This window comes from Sminthopsis crassicaudata, chromosome 2, assembly GCF_048593235.1.
Source record: "Sminthopsis crassicaudata isolate SCR6 chromosome 2, ASM4859323v1, whole genome shotgun sequence".
Lineage (NCBI taxonomy): Eukaryota > Metazoa > Chordata > Mammalia > Dasyuromorphia > Dasyuridae > Sminthopsis > Sminthopsis crassicaudata.
In genome coordinates, this window is record NC_133618.1 from 51,430,082 (window position 1) to 51,445,235 (window position 15,154).

The window sequence follows — 15,154 nt, forward strand, 5'->3', positions numbered from 1 at the left end:
AGAGGCAGCTAGGTGGCGCAGTGGATAGAGCACCAGCCCTGAAGTCAGGAGGACCAGAGTTCAAATCTGGTTTCAGACACTTAACACTTCCTAGTTGTGTGACCCTGGGAAAGTCACTTAACCCCAGCCTCAGGGAAAAAAAAAAAAAGAAAGTTAAGGCATGAGAAAGAGAGTAATTTAAAAGAATACTCTAGGAGTAGCTGGATTTAGTGGGCATTGATAGAGCTAAAAAGAAACTTTAGGACAACCTTAACTCTTCTCCCATACCAATAGCAAAAAAACAACCCTCAAAATAAGTGAAACTTTTAAAAACTAATTTATTTTCACAATTGTCTTATATACTACTGTGCCCCCACTAACTAACAAATAAGTAATACTCATTTATTCATTCACTGAGCAAGAATTGATAAGCACCTGAGATGGAAGTGAATCATCCTGACTGGAATGCAGCATGTGTATGAGGGACACAGTAGGGTCAGACCCAGCAAACTTCACGTGACATAAAGCAGATTGCATTTTATCTTTGAGGCAACAGGTGGGCACTCTCCAGGAAGGGAAAAACCATACAAAAAAGAACACATTTATCTTATAATACACTCAACTCAGTTATAGAAGATAATCTGGTTTTGATATGAAGCCATCTGGCTGAAAGCTTAATGTCACAAATTCTCACCAATCATATAACTTATGTAACCTATTCTTTAAACTGTGGTACATCAGGGATGGAACTGATCATATACTATGACTGAGTTCATAAAAAACACCATATGGCTTATGCGAGGTTGTGAGACACTATTAAAGTTTTAAAACAACTCCTCAAAAGAGCAACATATATTTAAATTTTAATAAGCAAATCATGAAGTATACTTTATATACCATTGTGTAATTTTCTTTATAAAAGTTTGAGACTACAAAAATATCCTAAGAAAAACCTTTCCTTCTTTTTTGATGCCCCTTCCCTGTTAAAGTTAATCACCCTTTCTAACATGATGATTTATGATGTCAAATCCAGAACTGTGATAAAATCATCTAAAGGAAATCTATCTCATTTGCATGTTTCCCTTAGTTGGTTCAAACAAAGTATGCCCAATTAACTACAGTTGGCCTGATTCTCAGTCATACAATTCTAAACCTACATGGGTCAATCCTAATGCATAAGTAGAGAATGTCCTTGTGTCCATATTTTCTATGCTTATGTCTGAGTAGGTGGGGATTTAATTGTAGGTGTAATTTTTATTGTCATTGAGGTAGGAAGAATGTTTCTTTTCCATTATTTACATTTCTGTACTTTTGATGGGATACAAAACACTTTTGAATTTTCTACTGACACTCCTCTCTGGGGTAGGATGTTTAGAGTCCATCTCTACTTTTTTTAAACATCTCTCACTCCTAAAACACTAACTCTCCTGGCAAGTTAAAGGCAATGGGAATAATTCCATTAAAAATTCCAATACAAATATTTCCTTCTTAGTCTTGCATCAAGCTTATGGAACAATGCCACTTTTATCATCTAATTAAAAAGTCCAATATACACAGCTGACCTGTGGAAGCCAGAGCATGAACAGCAACTTTTCCCCTGCCCTTTCACTCCTGACATTTTTTATAACACAGTCCTTATTGTGCCGTATGTCTCCTAATTGTGGCATAACATCAATTAGGAAATTATAGCCTCATGGACACAAGTCATAACACTCTCAGTTTTTCCCAAAGAACTGCTTGCTAACTTAGAAGAAAAATCAACAAAACAAAACAAAAACCTGACAGTTAATAGAAAGATAAATCCTAAAGTCATTGCTTCAAAGCCAGAAAAACTTGTAACCATTTTCTTGATTAGAACCTAATAGAAACTTGGTGAAATGTACTTTTCTATTTACTAATAGAAAAATGTGGATGACTCCAAATAGAAAGCCCAAGATACAGGGCTCAGATTAGAAATCCTGAGTTGCTTATGTTAAACTTACTTCACTATTATTCTTTTCCAGAAAGTGACTTGAAGATTCTTGCTCACTACCCTTTCAGCTACCTCAGGATCCAAAGAACATGTCCAGATGAGTAAGCCTTTCCATTTCCTAAGATATTTGTAAATGAGGCTGGAGAGAGTTAATGAAACAAGTGTGGAAAAATAAATATGACTTCCATGCTTTAGGAAGCAAGCATTCCCACTCAAGACTGAAGGCATCGCCTGGTTCCCCCCATAAAACAGCTGGTTTCAAAAAATGAAAAGCAAGAATATTTTATCTTAAGTCATTATAGCTAATTAACAAAATTGGGATGCTATTAGAAATGAAAAGGATTCTCAATAGTAGGCATAAGTACTTATATGACATAATGTCTAAAATTTGTGGGTTAGGTTAGAAGTATATTTGAGTTAAAATACAGATGCCATACTATGGAAGAGCAGCCAACTATCCCATGGAATTTACGATTTATTCCCAAAACAAATCTTTACCTGCGTCATTCTTAAATGAAGCATGAAAAGAGGGCCAAATTCTAATCCTGTATTATTAATTTGAAACTATTTCTTAAATATGACTTGCCAAGATTTTTTTAGGTGGATAAATAACTCCAAAAACATTTTCTAGGTATAAAGAAACAGTGTGAAGAGCACTTAATTTGCCTGATTTGAACTTCGTGTCTTTGACATTCAAGCGACACACAAATATTTTGAGGTCTGAGTTCTATTTATGCTTGACAAAATTCGATTTCTTGGTTCAAAGGAGGGGAAAGCTTATTAAAATGTATCAAAAAGTTCTGTGAGCCAGAAGCTTCATTCAAAACTGAATGCTGATGAACAAAGTATAAACAAATTAAAAATATAGCTTAATTGAATTTTCCTGCAAATTAAATTTGAAAATTAAAAGGGAAAATGTTCAACAAAATCAGATTTGAACTTGGCTAAACTAGAATATTTCTTTTAAAATATTTTGAAATGCTTGTCAAGTCGAAAATACTACTTACCCATATAAACATATAACCATAAGTATATCTCAACATTTTTAATTTTAAATTTGATTTGTAAAAATAAATATTTTCACTTAAAATTATGTAACTGATAACATAATTTAGTATTTGATCTTATGATGCAAAGGAATTTTAATATATTTAAACTATAAACTAAATTATAATATTGTAATCTTAATAGAGCATACTGTTTGTTCAACGCGAACATACTATAAGATGTACAGAGAAGAAAAAATATTACATGTTAAAAATATAGCATTTTAGACTTGGAACAGATCTTGTAAGTTGACTAATATAAACCCACTTATCAACTTGGAATGATTGTCCACATTATAAATTACTTTAGCCAAGGTATAGCAGATAGGGGAAAGTACTTTATGCCTAAAACTCTATTGAGTTAGGTATTATCTCCATTTCTTTGATGCTAAAATTGTGAAACAAGGACAAAAAATTTTACCCAGAATCACAAAAATAAGAAATATATGAGCTGAATTTTTAATGTCAGTTTTTGTGTTTAAGTCTAGCATTCTCTCATTTCACTAAGCAATAAATTCATACTTAATTACTGGCTCTATAAAATACTCTTTCACTCTTCAGAAATCCAATTCTATGTAGCCACGCATCTTTGGAGCCTAATTTCTCAATCTGCAAGTCTCCATGTAACTGCAAGGATTGCACAAATACTCATGCAAACAATTAAAGAAACAAACATCTCTTCTATGGAAATAAAATATGCCTGAACCATATGAAATACAAATTTTTCTCCATCATTACTGTAGGGTTTTGTCTGATGGATTTTGGTTTTTTGGTTTTTTGGTTTTTGGGGGGTTTTTTTTAGTGGAGGTTGCCATTACGTATTTCTCAATCAGCGAATATTAACAGTTCAGCTATTACTGTTGAGTCCATGGGACTTTTTGGTGTTACAATTAAAAGGGCTCTTTACTCTCAAAGGTTGAAAACATCATTTAGAGTATTTCACTATCAACCCAATATTAGCCATAAACTCAGAGCACCAAAATGTGCCAAATGGACAAAGAGCATTGTGCATTGCCAGGGCGAGAGCAGAGGTAGAATTGCTCATAGAATCACATGACTTTAATGAAGCCATGTAGTCTTATAGAATGCTGAGAAGCCTATGATTAGTTCTGGGATTTAAGAGACAAAATTCTACTATCGACTCCTGTCATGAAAAACTTCAATTTATCAGACAGATGATCTACAGGCAGACTGAGCAAATAAATACTAAAGGGCATAAAAATGCTAAATTATGTGGTAAGGGTAATATGAGCTGCTACTTACATAGTATGTGAAATAACTTCAGAAAAGAATGAAAAAGAAACACAAAGAAGATATGAATGGGTTTAGTCAATAAGTATTTATTAAGTGTTAACTGGCATGTCAAACAGTGCTAAGTGCTGGGAATGCCAAGAAAGGCACATAGGGTCCTTGCCCCAAGGATCCCAATATAATGGAAAGACTATATGCAAACAACTGTGATCAAAAAGGTTGGAGGATAACCTCAGAGGGTGGTGAGCAAAGGAGGTGAGCTGGTGGAATTCAGAAAGGCCCCTTGCAAAGTCTCAAGGAAAATAGAGGAGCCTATAGATGGAGGGAGAAGGGAATGGGAAGAATCGAGCTGCATATAGTCTCCTCCTATGAGCTCTGCAGAGTGGCTCTGCCTGGAGCCAGACACATAATAGCACAATAGGCACTTAATAAATGTTTATTGACTGGCAGATGAAAGATTTAAATGTACATGTGGCATTTATTGTGTCTAGATATTTCACATCAGAAGATGAAAGTTCAACTATTTTCCAGCACAATTAATTGTCTCATTAATTTTATACCGAAAATGCCAATTGCCTATAATCCCAAAGCAACGTTTCCATTAATACCACTACTTGCCTAGATAATCCTTTTAACTTCAACAACATGGGCTTATTTTTGCTGAGATTCAAATAATTCAAAAAGAATACTTTCAAACAATCACATTTCTGGCATTTTAAGTGATTCTTCCTTTTATAAAGACTTAATAACTGAGCTTCTTAAATTATTTTTTAGAATGTTAGTTTGCTAAGTTCCCTACTCAATATTATCTCCACTGTAAACTAAAGTAATTCTTCAAGATAATAGAATAATAAATATTCAAAGAAATTGTATTTTTTAAAGCATTGAAGGTATTTTTTGAAGTGTTAAAGCTTTCCATTTGGAGTCAGACAATGTCTAATTGTTGCTGTTGTTGTTTTCTTTTCTCTCAGCCTTCCTTTCTAGGTGCAGACAAAATAAGCCTGGTAGACTCTCCTCCTCTCTACCTCAGGCTTCTTCCCTGGTTTCCTCCCAGACTTCGCAAAAGGCCATTCTAAATTTCACCCACCCACCTTCTTTACCTCCTCTCTGAGATTATCCTCCATTCACTCTATTTTTGTGCTTTCCTACTAAGGTTATATTCTGAAAAAGGAAAACAATCCTTAAAAGTTTTAGGAGATTCATGCCAAAATAGAAGAAAAAAACCCTGTAGCCAGTGGCATATGCAAAATGAGCATTTGTAACGTGAATCTCTATGCTACAGTGCAGCAGCTAGCAAAAAGCTTTAATCTTTCCCTGATAGTACAGCTATCCCCAACTGCAAAATCAAAATATGGCAGAGAAAACAGTATAATGAATTTAGCAGCATTGCCCTCTACTGTTAACAATGACACAGTAAATGAAAAGAAATACATTAGTAGCAATGCATCTGAATCAGCCATGTGAAAATGCTTGCGTGCTTAGGAAGTATTCAGGGAAACCGTCAGAGTCTCCCACAAAAAGATAAATATAATATGTCTTCAAAAAGAAATTTTCTACTCAGAATTCCTTTTGCAACAATTTAAAAGATATAGGGATTTTTTTTAAATAAGTAATTCTCAAATTCTCCCTAAGATATCCAAGAGGACTTTTACTATTGTCATATATCAGAGATATAATTCCCATTAAATATTTTCCAACAAGCATGGCATTTTAAAAATGTCTTAAATTGCCTCTTCAAGGAACAATACAATTTCACACAATGGCCAACTTAGTGAGACCTTTATGTGAGCTATTAGATGTAGCAATTGATTCAGAGAGAAAAAATTCCAACTATAAAAATATATCAAAGATAAGGCCCTAAGTGAAACTGCTTTCCCTTAAAGAAATCTAGAAAATAAGACTGAAGATAATTCAACAAGAAGAAACTATGCTGTGTTTAACATATATTAGATTACTTGCCATTTAGAGGAAGGGGTGGGGGGAAGAGGGAGGAAAATTTAGAACATAAGATTTTGTAAGTATAAATGTTAAAAATTATCCATGTATTTATTTTGAAAATAAAAAACTTTAATTAAAAAAAAAGAAACTATGGTGACATCAATTAGTGAATATTGCCTTCATTAATGCAAACTGCAAAGAAAAGGGGAAAGGGATCACTATCTATGAGTTAGAGGACCTCCTTCTAATGCTGACCATTACCTGGCTTATGTGACTTAGGAACTTCCCAGTCTCCCCATCTGTAAAAAGAAGAGGCTATACTAGATCATTACTGAAGTCCCTTCCAGCCCCAGATCTATGATCCAGTGGTCTTTGCATGTTACCATGATGATCTTCAAGAGATGGGACACCCATGAAATCCCTGTATGGCCAATGAGGTGATTAAGCCTGACCCATTTATCACTAAGATTGATAATAATTGAAAATATAGCACATAGCACTACTATTGTTCTCGGAATTGGTCAGTCAAGGGTGCTCCTTTCCTATTAGCTGTCAATGCTGAGGTTTCTGAGCCATGAGAGACTCTTAGATCTATAAGGCAGAGGTGCTCCTCACAGCTATGAACAGCCTCCTTTGCACCAAATACCTGATCAGTTATCAAATATTGCCATAACTGCCTCCACACCATTTCTCAAACCTAACTCTTCTCTACTGTCACAGACACCACTTTGGTTTCACCCTTCACTGCCTTTCCCTTAGATTATTTAAAAAAAAAAAAAATTTCCTCTTATATTACAATGGCTTCTAATTAGCCTACCTGCTTCAAGTCTCTTCCTCATCCAGTCATCCTCCAAACTGTTGCCAAAATGGTTTTTTCTTATGAACTGTTCGGGGAATCCCCTCCTCAATAAACCTCCAAGCCTCAAACTGTCTCAGACCACTACTTGCTTCCAGCCTTACTGTACATTTTCCCCACACATTGAGATCCACACAAATTGTTCTTTCCTTCCTCACACAGGACACCTCGTTTCTGCTCTTGATGGTCATCCTTCATAACTAGAATGTATTCCTTTTTCAAAAATGCCTTCAAGTATCCCCTTTATTTCCTACCCCCTTCAAAACAAAACGTTTTCTGCTCCTCTCACCTACTAGAGCCCACCTTCCTAAATTATGCTGGATTGCTTCTCTTTATATTTATTTGGTATATTCTTATTTAGAAACTTGTGTCCTCTATTGAAATTTAAGCCCTTTGGGATCAGATTGTTTCATTCATCTTATTTGGGTTTCCAGAGCCTAGCATAGTACCTTAATAAATACTTAATCACTGACTGACATTGAAGACAGATCAGGACCTGGACTAAGAATGTCACACAATAAAAGGAAGGAACTGAACTGCAACTGAGAAACTGTACAACTCTCAAATATTTAGAGCATTTTGCTGCTGCGCTCTCTTTAAGAGAAAGACATTCTCTTGAAAAATCAGTATTCATCCAGTGATGCTTTATGGCTATGAATCAGAACACAAGGATCTCAAAAGAATCAAAACTGCAGATGACCCAAAAGGCAAGGGAAGATACAGAATAAGTATAAGGAGGTTCTGTTAGAATCTTCAAAAATTTGAAATATTGAAGAGACCCAGAAATATGGAAAAGTGATAGAGAAAAACTTGGGATAAAAAGCAATACCGAATCAAGTGGGGGGAGGGGAGGAGGGGAGAATTTAACTGGTATTGTAAAGTACTTAAAACACAAGTACAGAAGCCTAATTATTTCTGTAATTTGGTATTTTTATTAAACATGCCCTTCAACACAAAACTCCAGGATACAGAATCCACATTTGGGAGAAGGAGCTCTTTTGGCATGATTCAGTTTGTTCCATAGCCCATCATGCCAGAAAACAAGATCTAAATTAAACCCAACAGAGCTACTAGAATTGAAAAATTCAAAGCAAAAAGAAAAATCTGGCAAGTCAAGGCTAGTACAAGGCTTAATATGACTATCAGCTTGAAAAGACTTCAAATGAATTTCCTAAAGAAAATGTGTATGCTGAATAAAATCATTTTCAACTGTAGTTTACAGAGAATTACCATAGTTCTATGTCAAATGCTACAGGGATTTTTTTATGCTACAAGGACAAACTCAAAATGTGTGTCTATAAGACTAGGAATCCTACCCTGAACTCTTATCAAGATGTTATAATAATGAAAATAATGCTAATAATTTTTTAAATGGTAGAGAGCTTTCTATGTGTCAGGCATTGTGCTAGGTACAATAATTATTTATTTTATCTTCACATAGGAACCATAGGAAATAGATGCCATTATAATCTCCATTTTGCATATGATGAAACTGAAGCAGCTAGCAGTTAAGTGACATGCCCAGTGTAACACAGCTAGTCTAAGAACATTTTTGAATTCAGATCATCCTGACTCCAAGCCTGGTATTTTGTGTACTATGGCAACCGCTAGCATTAGAAATTTATAGCAATAGACTAGGGTTATTATATGGATTTTAGAATAGAAATCAGTCTCATTACCAAAGAGCCTGAAGTCAAACTGGATGCCTAGCATATTTGAAAACACAATTTGAATTTGGAACTGCCTTGCTAAATAGAAGAACCAAGCAGATGTAAATAGGATGTTTAATAGAACTAAACCCTAGTTTATTCAGAAAAGACAAATAATGTCCACTAATAGAAGCTGGGGCAATGACTTCCTCTACACATGCAGCACTGAGAGCTCTGTTCCATGAGTTCTGAGTCATTCATCTAACTAGATAGCTCATAAAAAGGAAAGCACTCACAGAGAGAAGAAGGCTCTTAAAATTGAGGCTCTTAAAATAAAGGCAGTGAGAATATCTTACAAAGAGAGGCTAGAAAATAATCTTGAGGTGATTTTTTTTAAGGAAAAAGAAAAAGGAAATTCTTCCTAAGGGGAAATTAAGGATAATCTTTCCAAGAAAGCAAGAGAATGAATAACTCATGAAGTTCCCCATGTAACTAAATGAAGTTCCTTTTAGTCCAGTGAGTCTTATTACAAAATAACTGTCATACATCTAGTCAAGGATTGAGATTCAAAAACCAAATGTCCGAAGGTAGATTGCTAGTCTCCAGGGATTTATGATACAGGCTTCTTCAATGATCTGAAGCATTTGTGATTATTAGAAAATTGAAAGATAAATATTGTTAAATCATATAATATTTAAAGCTCCAGCCTTTACAAAGCAGTCATTTAAGTAAGCACAATCCTTTGCCAACCAAAAGACTTAGGTGCGTACAAATAATTAAAAATAAAAGTTACGATTCATGTAAATTGTATTAAAAATTAAAACTCTCAGGCCAAAATATTCTTGGCAACAATGCACACTTCTACCAAAGATAGTTCGAAGACTAGTGAAAAAGGAAAAACTAGCATTTCTCCCTCTTCTTTCAAGAACAAGCAAAATGATGTCCATTTATTGCAATTGCAAGGCATTTAATGTCTAAATTTCCTTTTTTTCCTTGAAGCTTCTCAGGAACAGAACATTTTTTGTTTTGGTACAGATCTGTTCAGAAGGCAAAAGGGTTAAAAAGTCCCTTCCACTTTTTTATTATTTAAGAATCAATTATGTAAAGATTACAGGACAAAACTGTGCAATGTATGTGTTTCACCTTGTAAAATTTACATAATGGATTCTTACAGATACACAGATACATAGACACACACACATATTTAAATGATGTTTTGAAATGTATGATGTGTAGCATAAATGCCTGTATTTATGTGTGTATGTGTATATATGTATTATGTGTGTTTGTCACCTATCAAATGTAGTTCTTAAAAAAAAAAAAGTATAAGATGAAACAGTAAGGATGAAGCAGCTCCTTCCCCTTTGAATTTGAGTTCAAATTCAGCTTTGCCACTTACTACTTGTATGATCTTGAAAAGAAATAACATGCACATTGAAGTATGTAACTGCTTTAAATTAACATCCAAACAAATTAAATGCCAATTTATTCAAATGTTATGAGTCCAATTTCCTCATCTATCTATATAAGTTCCCTCACCAAGTATATGATTTAATGCATCCAAATGTAGAAAAAGCTATAAAACTTGGGACTGAAAATGGGGAATAGAAACCCAAAAGAAGAAATTTTGTGGACTTGCTCAGATTTAAGCATTAATTTGTTCTTAGTAAATTGTTACCTATTTAATTGTTCTTTCATTAATAAAATAAATTCCCTTTTGTTCAGAGTAATTGGAGAAACTGAGTAGCTTGAATTACTTTTACAACTAACTACAATCACAAAATACCAATCATCTAAGTATTAAAATATGATCAAATATAATTGATGCTAAATTACACAGCATGCAATGTAATTTGCTCTGCAGGATTGAGAAGATGCCTCAGAATCATAGAGTAACCCAGGGTCATCCCTGTGAACATTAAGAGTCACTGTACAGTACTGCCAATGAAAGTGAATGAGATAAGCTGATGTCATCATCCTCCCAAATTCAAGCACAAACACACATTTATTAAGTGGCTGCCTACAGGGGAAGCACTTTGCTAGGCACTAGCAGTACAAAATTGAATAGTCCTGGGACTCTTGAGAACCATGGTCTACTCCCCAGGAAGTTCCTGAAAGGTAGGGTAAGTGTCCTTACTTGTTTTATTGCACCAAATGTCTAGCACAGGGCTCCAAATAACAAGTTTAATAAATAAATTCAGTAAATTGAACAGAATTCATGCTATAATGTCTATTACAAAATATAGCAAACTATATGGCTTTGTTTTATAAAGTTAAAATCATTGTGTGTGGTTAGTTGAGTTTTCTAGCTCCAAAAATAATAAAATCTTACTATTTCTTGGCTCTTCAAAAGAATGCTACAAGAATCAATATATTTGTGTCTGAAAATGGACTATAATTATTCTTCTACACTTACTCCATATTTGACGTGTCTTTTAGATATAAGTTGGGACTTTTACTTTTACATAACTATGGGGAAGAATTCTGCAATCTTTTATTAACTCATTCTCATAGTAAGTAGAATTAAAACTAGTACATTAAAAATTCAAACTGTGAAAAAAAGAGTGTGTTTTTATTTACAAAGTAAATTTTAAAATTACATAATGCTCTAAGACTGGAAAAGGAAGAATTTCTTTTTTATGAGTCTGTCAGAGCTCCAGTTATTGTATTTTACTGAAATATCATTAGCAGTGAAAAAAGGAAACAAAATAATTTATGAAAGATCATAATCAAATATCAATTTTAAACCTGGTACTACATACCCCCCCAAAATGAAACAATTCTTAACTGAGCACACTTAAGATCAAGAGAAATGTTTATCAGAATTTACTGATATTAGTCTTAACAACTTGCCCTTTCAATTTAAGCACCAACTTTTAGAATATGCAATTACTGAACTTTCTAAAAAATTCACATTAATTTAGTTATCTAACCATTTAAACAAGTCAACTACATGCCAAATATTAATATAACTTCAAAATCAAACAAACCCTATCTTTACCTAAAACCTAATTTTAAAAAAGTGGGGAAGGGAAAAGGGATTCCAGAATTTTTAGAACCTCTCACTTGCCTCCCCAAGATAGCTCAACTTAATTACATTATTTCAAACACATGGCCCACAGCACCTACTGAGACCTGCAGCAACCAATACAAATGGTTTATTCCTCCTTAGAATGCCTGGAATCCTTACAGCGAGAATGGCATTTTCAAGAAAATCTGTCCAAAGTTGGCAGTTATTTCTGTGATTTTGTGCACACACACAAATACATGCAGGCATAGATAGTGTGTATACAAAGATAAGTTGGTATAATAATGTCCTTATTTACTTAAGGATGCACACATAAATAAAATTAACACAATTGTATGTACATACATAACATGTAATGTTTATATAAATGCATGGTATAAGATGGATATGGGCCAAAACATGTACAAATGATCTCTTTATGTAGGTTGTATATTTATATGATAGATATACTGTGGACATTATACATATACAGCATTAATGATTTTAAAATATTTAGATGATACGCAAATGAAAGTGAGATATTTCTAATGTGAAAATACTAGATATACTTTGATAATCTAATAAATATAGGTTAATTGATGTAATAAGCATGTTTATACATTATATATACACTCACTTTGTAAAACTCAGATTGATATTTTCATATCATATTGCTAATTCTGAAAGAGGAGCAATTTCTGAAATAATCTCTCTCTCACAGGATATAACCATCCCCATAAAGATTTAGCACCATTCATGCAGACTTAGTTTCGGCTTATAAGGCAAATTACTTGTGATTATTTTGTGTTTTGACTGTTTTCACTTTTTGCAGCTGATTCTCATCACAAGGTTTCTACTAAAGGGCGTTGTTTTCCACAGATGAGAAAGAATTTAAGTTGTCTCAGTTTTATAAGCCATAATAATAAAACTATCTTACTAAAATTTACTGCATTCTCTAGGGATTTGTGAACATGAAACAACATTTACATAATTCTTACAGATGTTCTTCAATCAACCTAATTCTGGATCTGGCAAACTAGAAAATCATGACAAAGGTATTGAAAGTCTGCATGAAATAAAAACCTTATTCTTTATCTACAATGAAGAAGAAATTGAACCACTATTATTTCAACCATAAAGGGAAAAAAATCTATTTGAATATTTAAATTACTTTGAAATATTAAATTATTTAAATTACAAAGGAGAAATGTTTCACCTCCAATATTATGATCTATATGCTTCACATCATATAAGATTCTTCAGAGAATGAGAACATGCCACCTGGACAAGGTAAAGTCAGATGTTCTGGCAAACAATGTAATTCACCAACATTTGACAAGCAATCAGAATAGATAGTTATTACCTGCCCATCTTGTCCAACGTGATGAATCTGGAGATTGCCCTGTAAAAAACAAACAAACAAAAAAGTGAAGAATCAGGCAAGAGAATACTGATTCCAAGGGACATTTATAATTTTTGTTATTTAATACTTCACTTGTTTACTTAAACAAACACATTAATTTCAGGAATTGTTCTTAGGATCTGACCTTCTTGGCCACTAAAAACAATGAAAGCACATTTCATATAAAATACTTAACTACATGGACCAGAGCTTTACAAGTTAAACAAAACAAAACAAAAACAAAAACAAAAACAAAAACAAAAACAAAAACAAAAACAAAAACAAACAAAAAAAAAAAACCACTTCCCCCAATAAAGGAAAAAAGAAATATAATTTACTAAGAGATAATTAAATTTAAAGTCTGATCATGTAGCTATCATGTAGCTTTCATGAGGTACATAAAAAAGAATTTTATTCTTTTCTAATTGTTGCATTTATACCAAATACATACAGACCCAGTGTAAAATGCTTATCAGTGTAAAATGCTTATTGCACTTTTTGGTCTCTTATGAATATAAAATGAAACTATACTAATAAAAAAAATACTGGTCATTACATTTTGTGTGTGTGTGTATGTGTTTCAAAAGCTCTCTCTTTTCATATATTAAATATATACAAATATACTTTTTGAACACAAAGATTAAAAGTTGTAATGGATAGAGGGTTTTTATAATGAGAAAAAAGCTAACAAGTTTGCTATTTTTTTTCCTAAAAATTCATTCTATTTGCACCAGTATTCCTTTCATTCAAATTACTTCATGAAAATGCCTTTTCCTGGGGCAGCTGGTGCAATTAATAGAGTATCAGTTCTAAAGTCAAGAGGACCTGAGTTCAAATCCAGCCTCAGACATTTAATATTTTAACTGTGTGATCCTAGGCAAGTCACTTAACCCCAACTGCCTGGCCAAACAAAAAACAAATAAACAAAAAAGCTTTCCTTGCAAGCACTGAAAGACATTAATTAATATCTCTTGAATTCTCAGTTCAGGCTTCAGTTTTTGTTATACCCATATGAGAGTATTCAGGGGTAATTTTTTCAACGCATAAATATAAAAACATTACATTAATAACCCCACTTAACAAAAAGTCTACTATAAAATCGTCAACACTTTTTAAAAGTATTTCTCTTAACTTCAAGATAATTCTGAGCAGTGTAAGAAATATTTCCAAGAACTCCAACAAATAGCCACTAATCATATAATTAATCTGGTCAAGTCCAGGAACTTTCCTTGCAATCCAGCACCTTTTCCAGGGCCTGCTGGATTTGCATCTGATAAAGGCATTCAGCAATTGAAAAAATCTAAAATATTTTTAACACACTAAAGTGCAAGCAGAGAAAATACAAAGTTAGTTCTTTCTTCACTACCTAAAAACAAGCAAACCCTTCAATCCCTGAAGTATATTAATTCTTTTACTGAGAACATCAATTATAAACCATGTTTGACTAACAGACCATACATGCAATTTTTGGGCTTCTAAGAAAAAGAATTCAACCTTTGCTGACCCAAGGGAATAATTCTATGTGGTCAATTCTATTTCATTATGAGCCTTTACCTTAACTGAAAACTAGTTCTCTTAAATTTTAAGTTTCAAATCTATCAAGGTTTGGTTTTAATTTTACCTCATCTGTGGATACTTCCTTAAAAACTCCAGCCTCACCCTTCTCTAAACTCTGACAGTGCACAGAGTCTACACCATATACACTCAAACTGAACAATTCCCATCAAGGTCTCTTCTGTCAGTCTAAGACCATATAATCTCTTCTATGGCACTGCAACAATGGCTGCATCTTTCTAATTAAATTGGAAACTGTTGAGAACAAGGTTCTCTCTGTCATTGCTATAGCTCTGAACATAAAATTAAGGGCATACAAGTTACTTAAGCAACACCCAAAAATCTGTCATAAAAGAGAATTCTATCCTTTGGTTCCAGGATTTCCTTTTTTAATTGTATTTTCCCTAATCCTCCACTAAATCCATCCTGCAATGTTTCATCATGTCCTAGATGAATTTCTGGGATATCAAAGGCAGGCATAAGCATTGACCCAAACTCAA

At 33.4% G+C, this 15,154-nt stretch overlaps 1 protein-coding gene across 13 annotated transcripts in view; it reads right to left on the reverse strand.

Moving 5' to 3' along the window:
- The window catches only part of BANP (BTG3 associated nuclear protein), a 234,790-nt gene that overhangs the window by 75,291 nt on the left and 144,345 nt on the right, over positions 1 to 15,154 (reverse strand). For 8 of the 13 annotated variants that reach the window (XM_074286246.1, XM_074286243.1, XM_074286240.1 and 5 more), the window contains one exon: positions 13,059 to 13,100. In XM_074286246.1, the coding sequence (XP_074142347.1) occupies positions 13,059 to 13,100 (42 nt within the window). The remainder of the gene's footprint in view (positions 1 to 13,058; positions 13,101 to 15,154) is intronic. The other 5 variants (XM_074286245.1, XM_074286241.1, XM_074286244.1 and 2 more) reach the window with 1 other exon arrangement.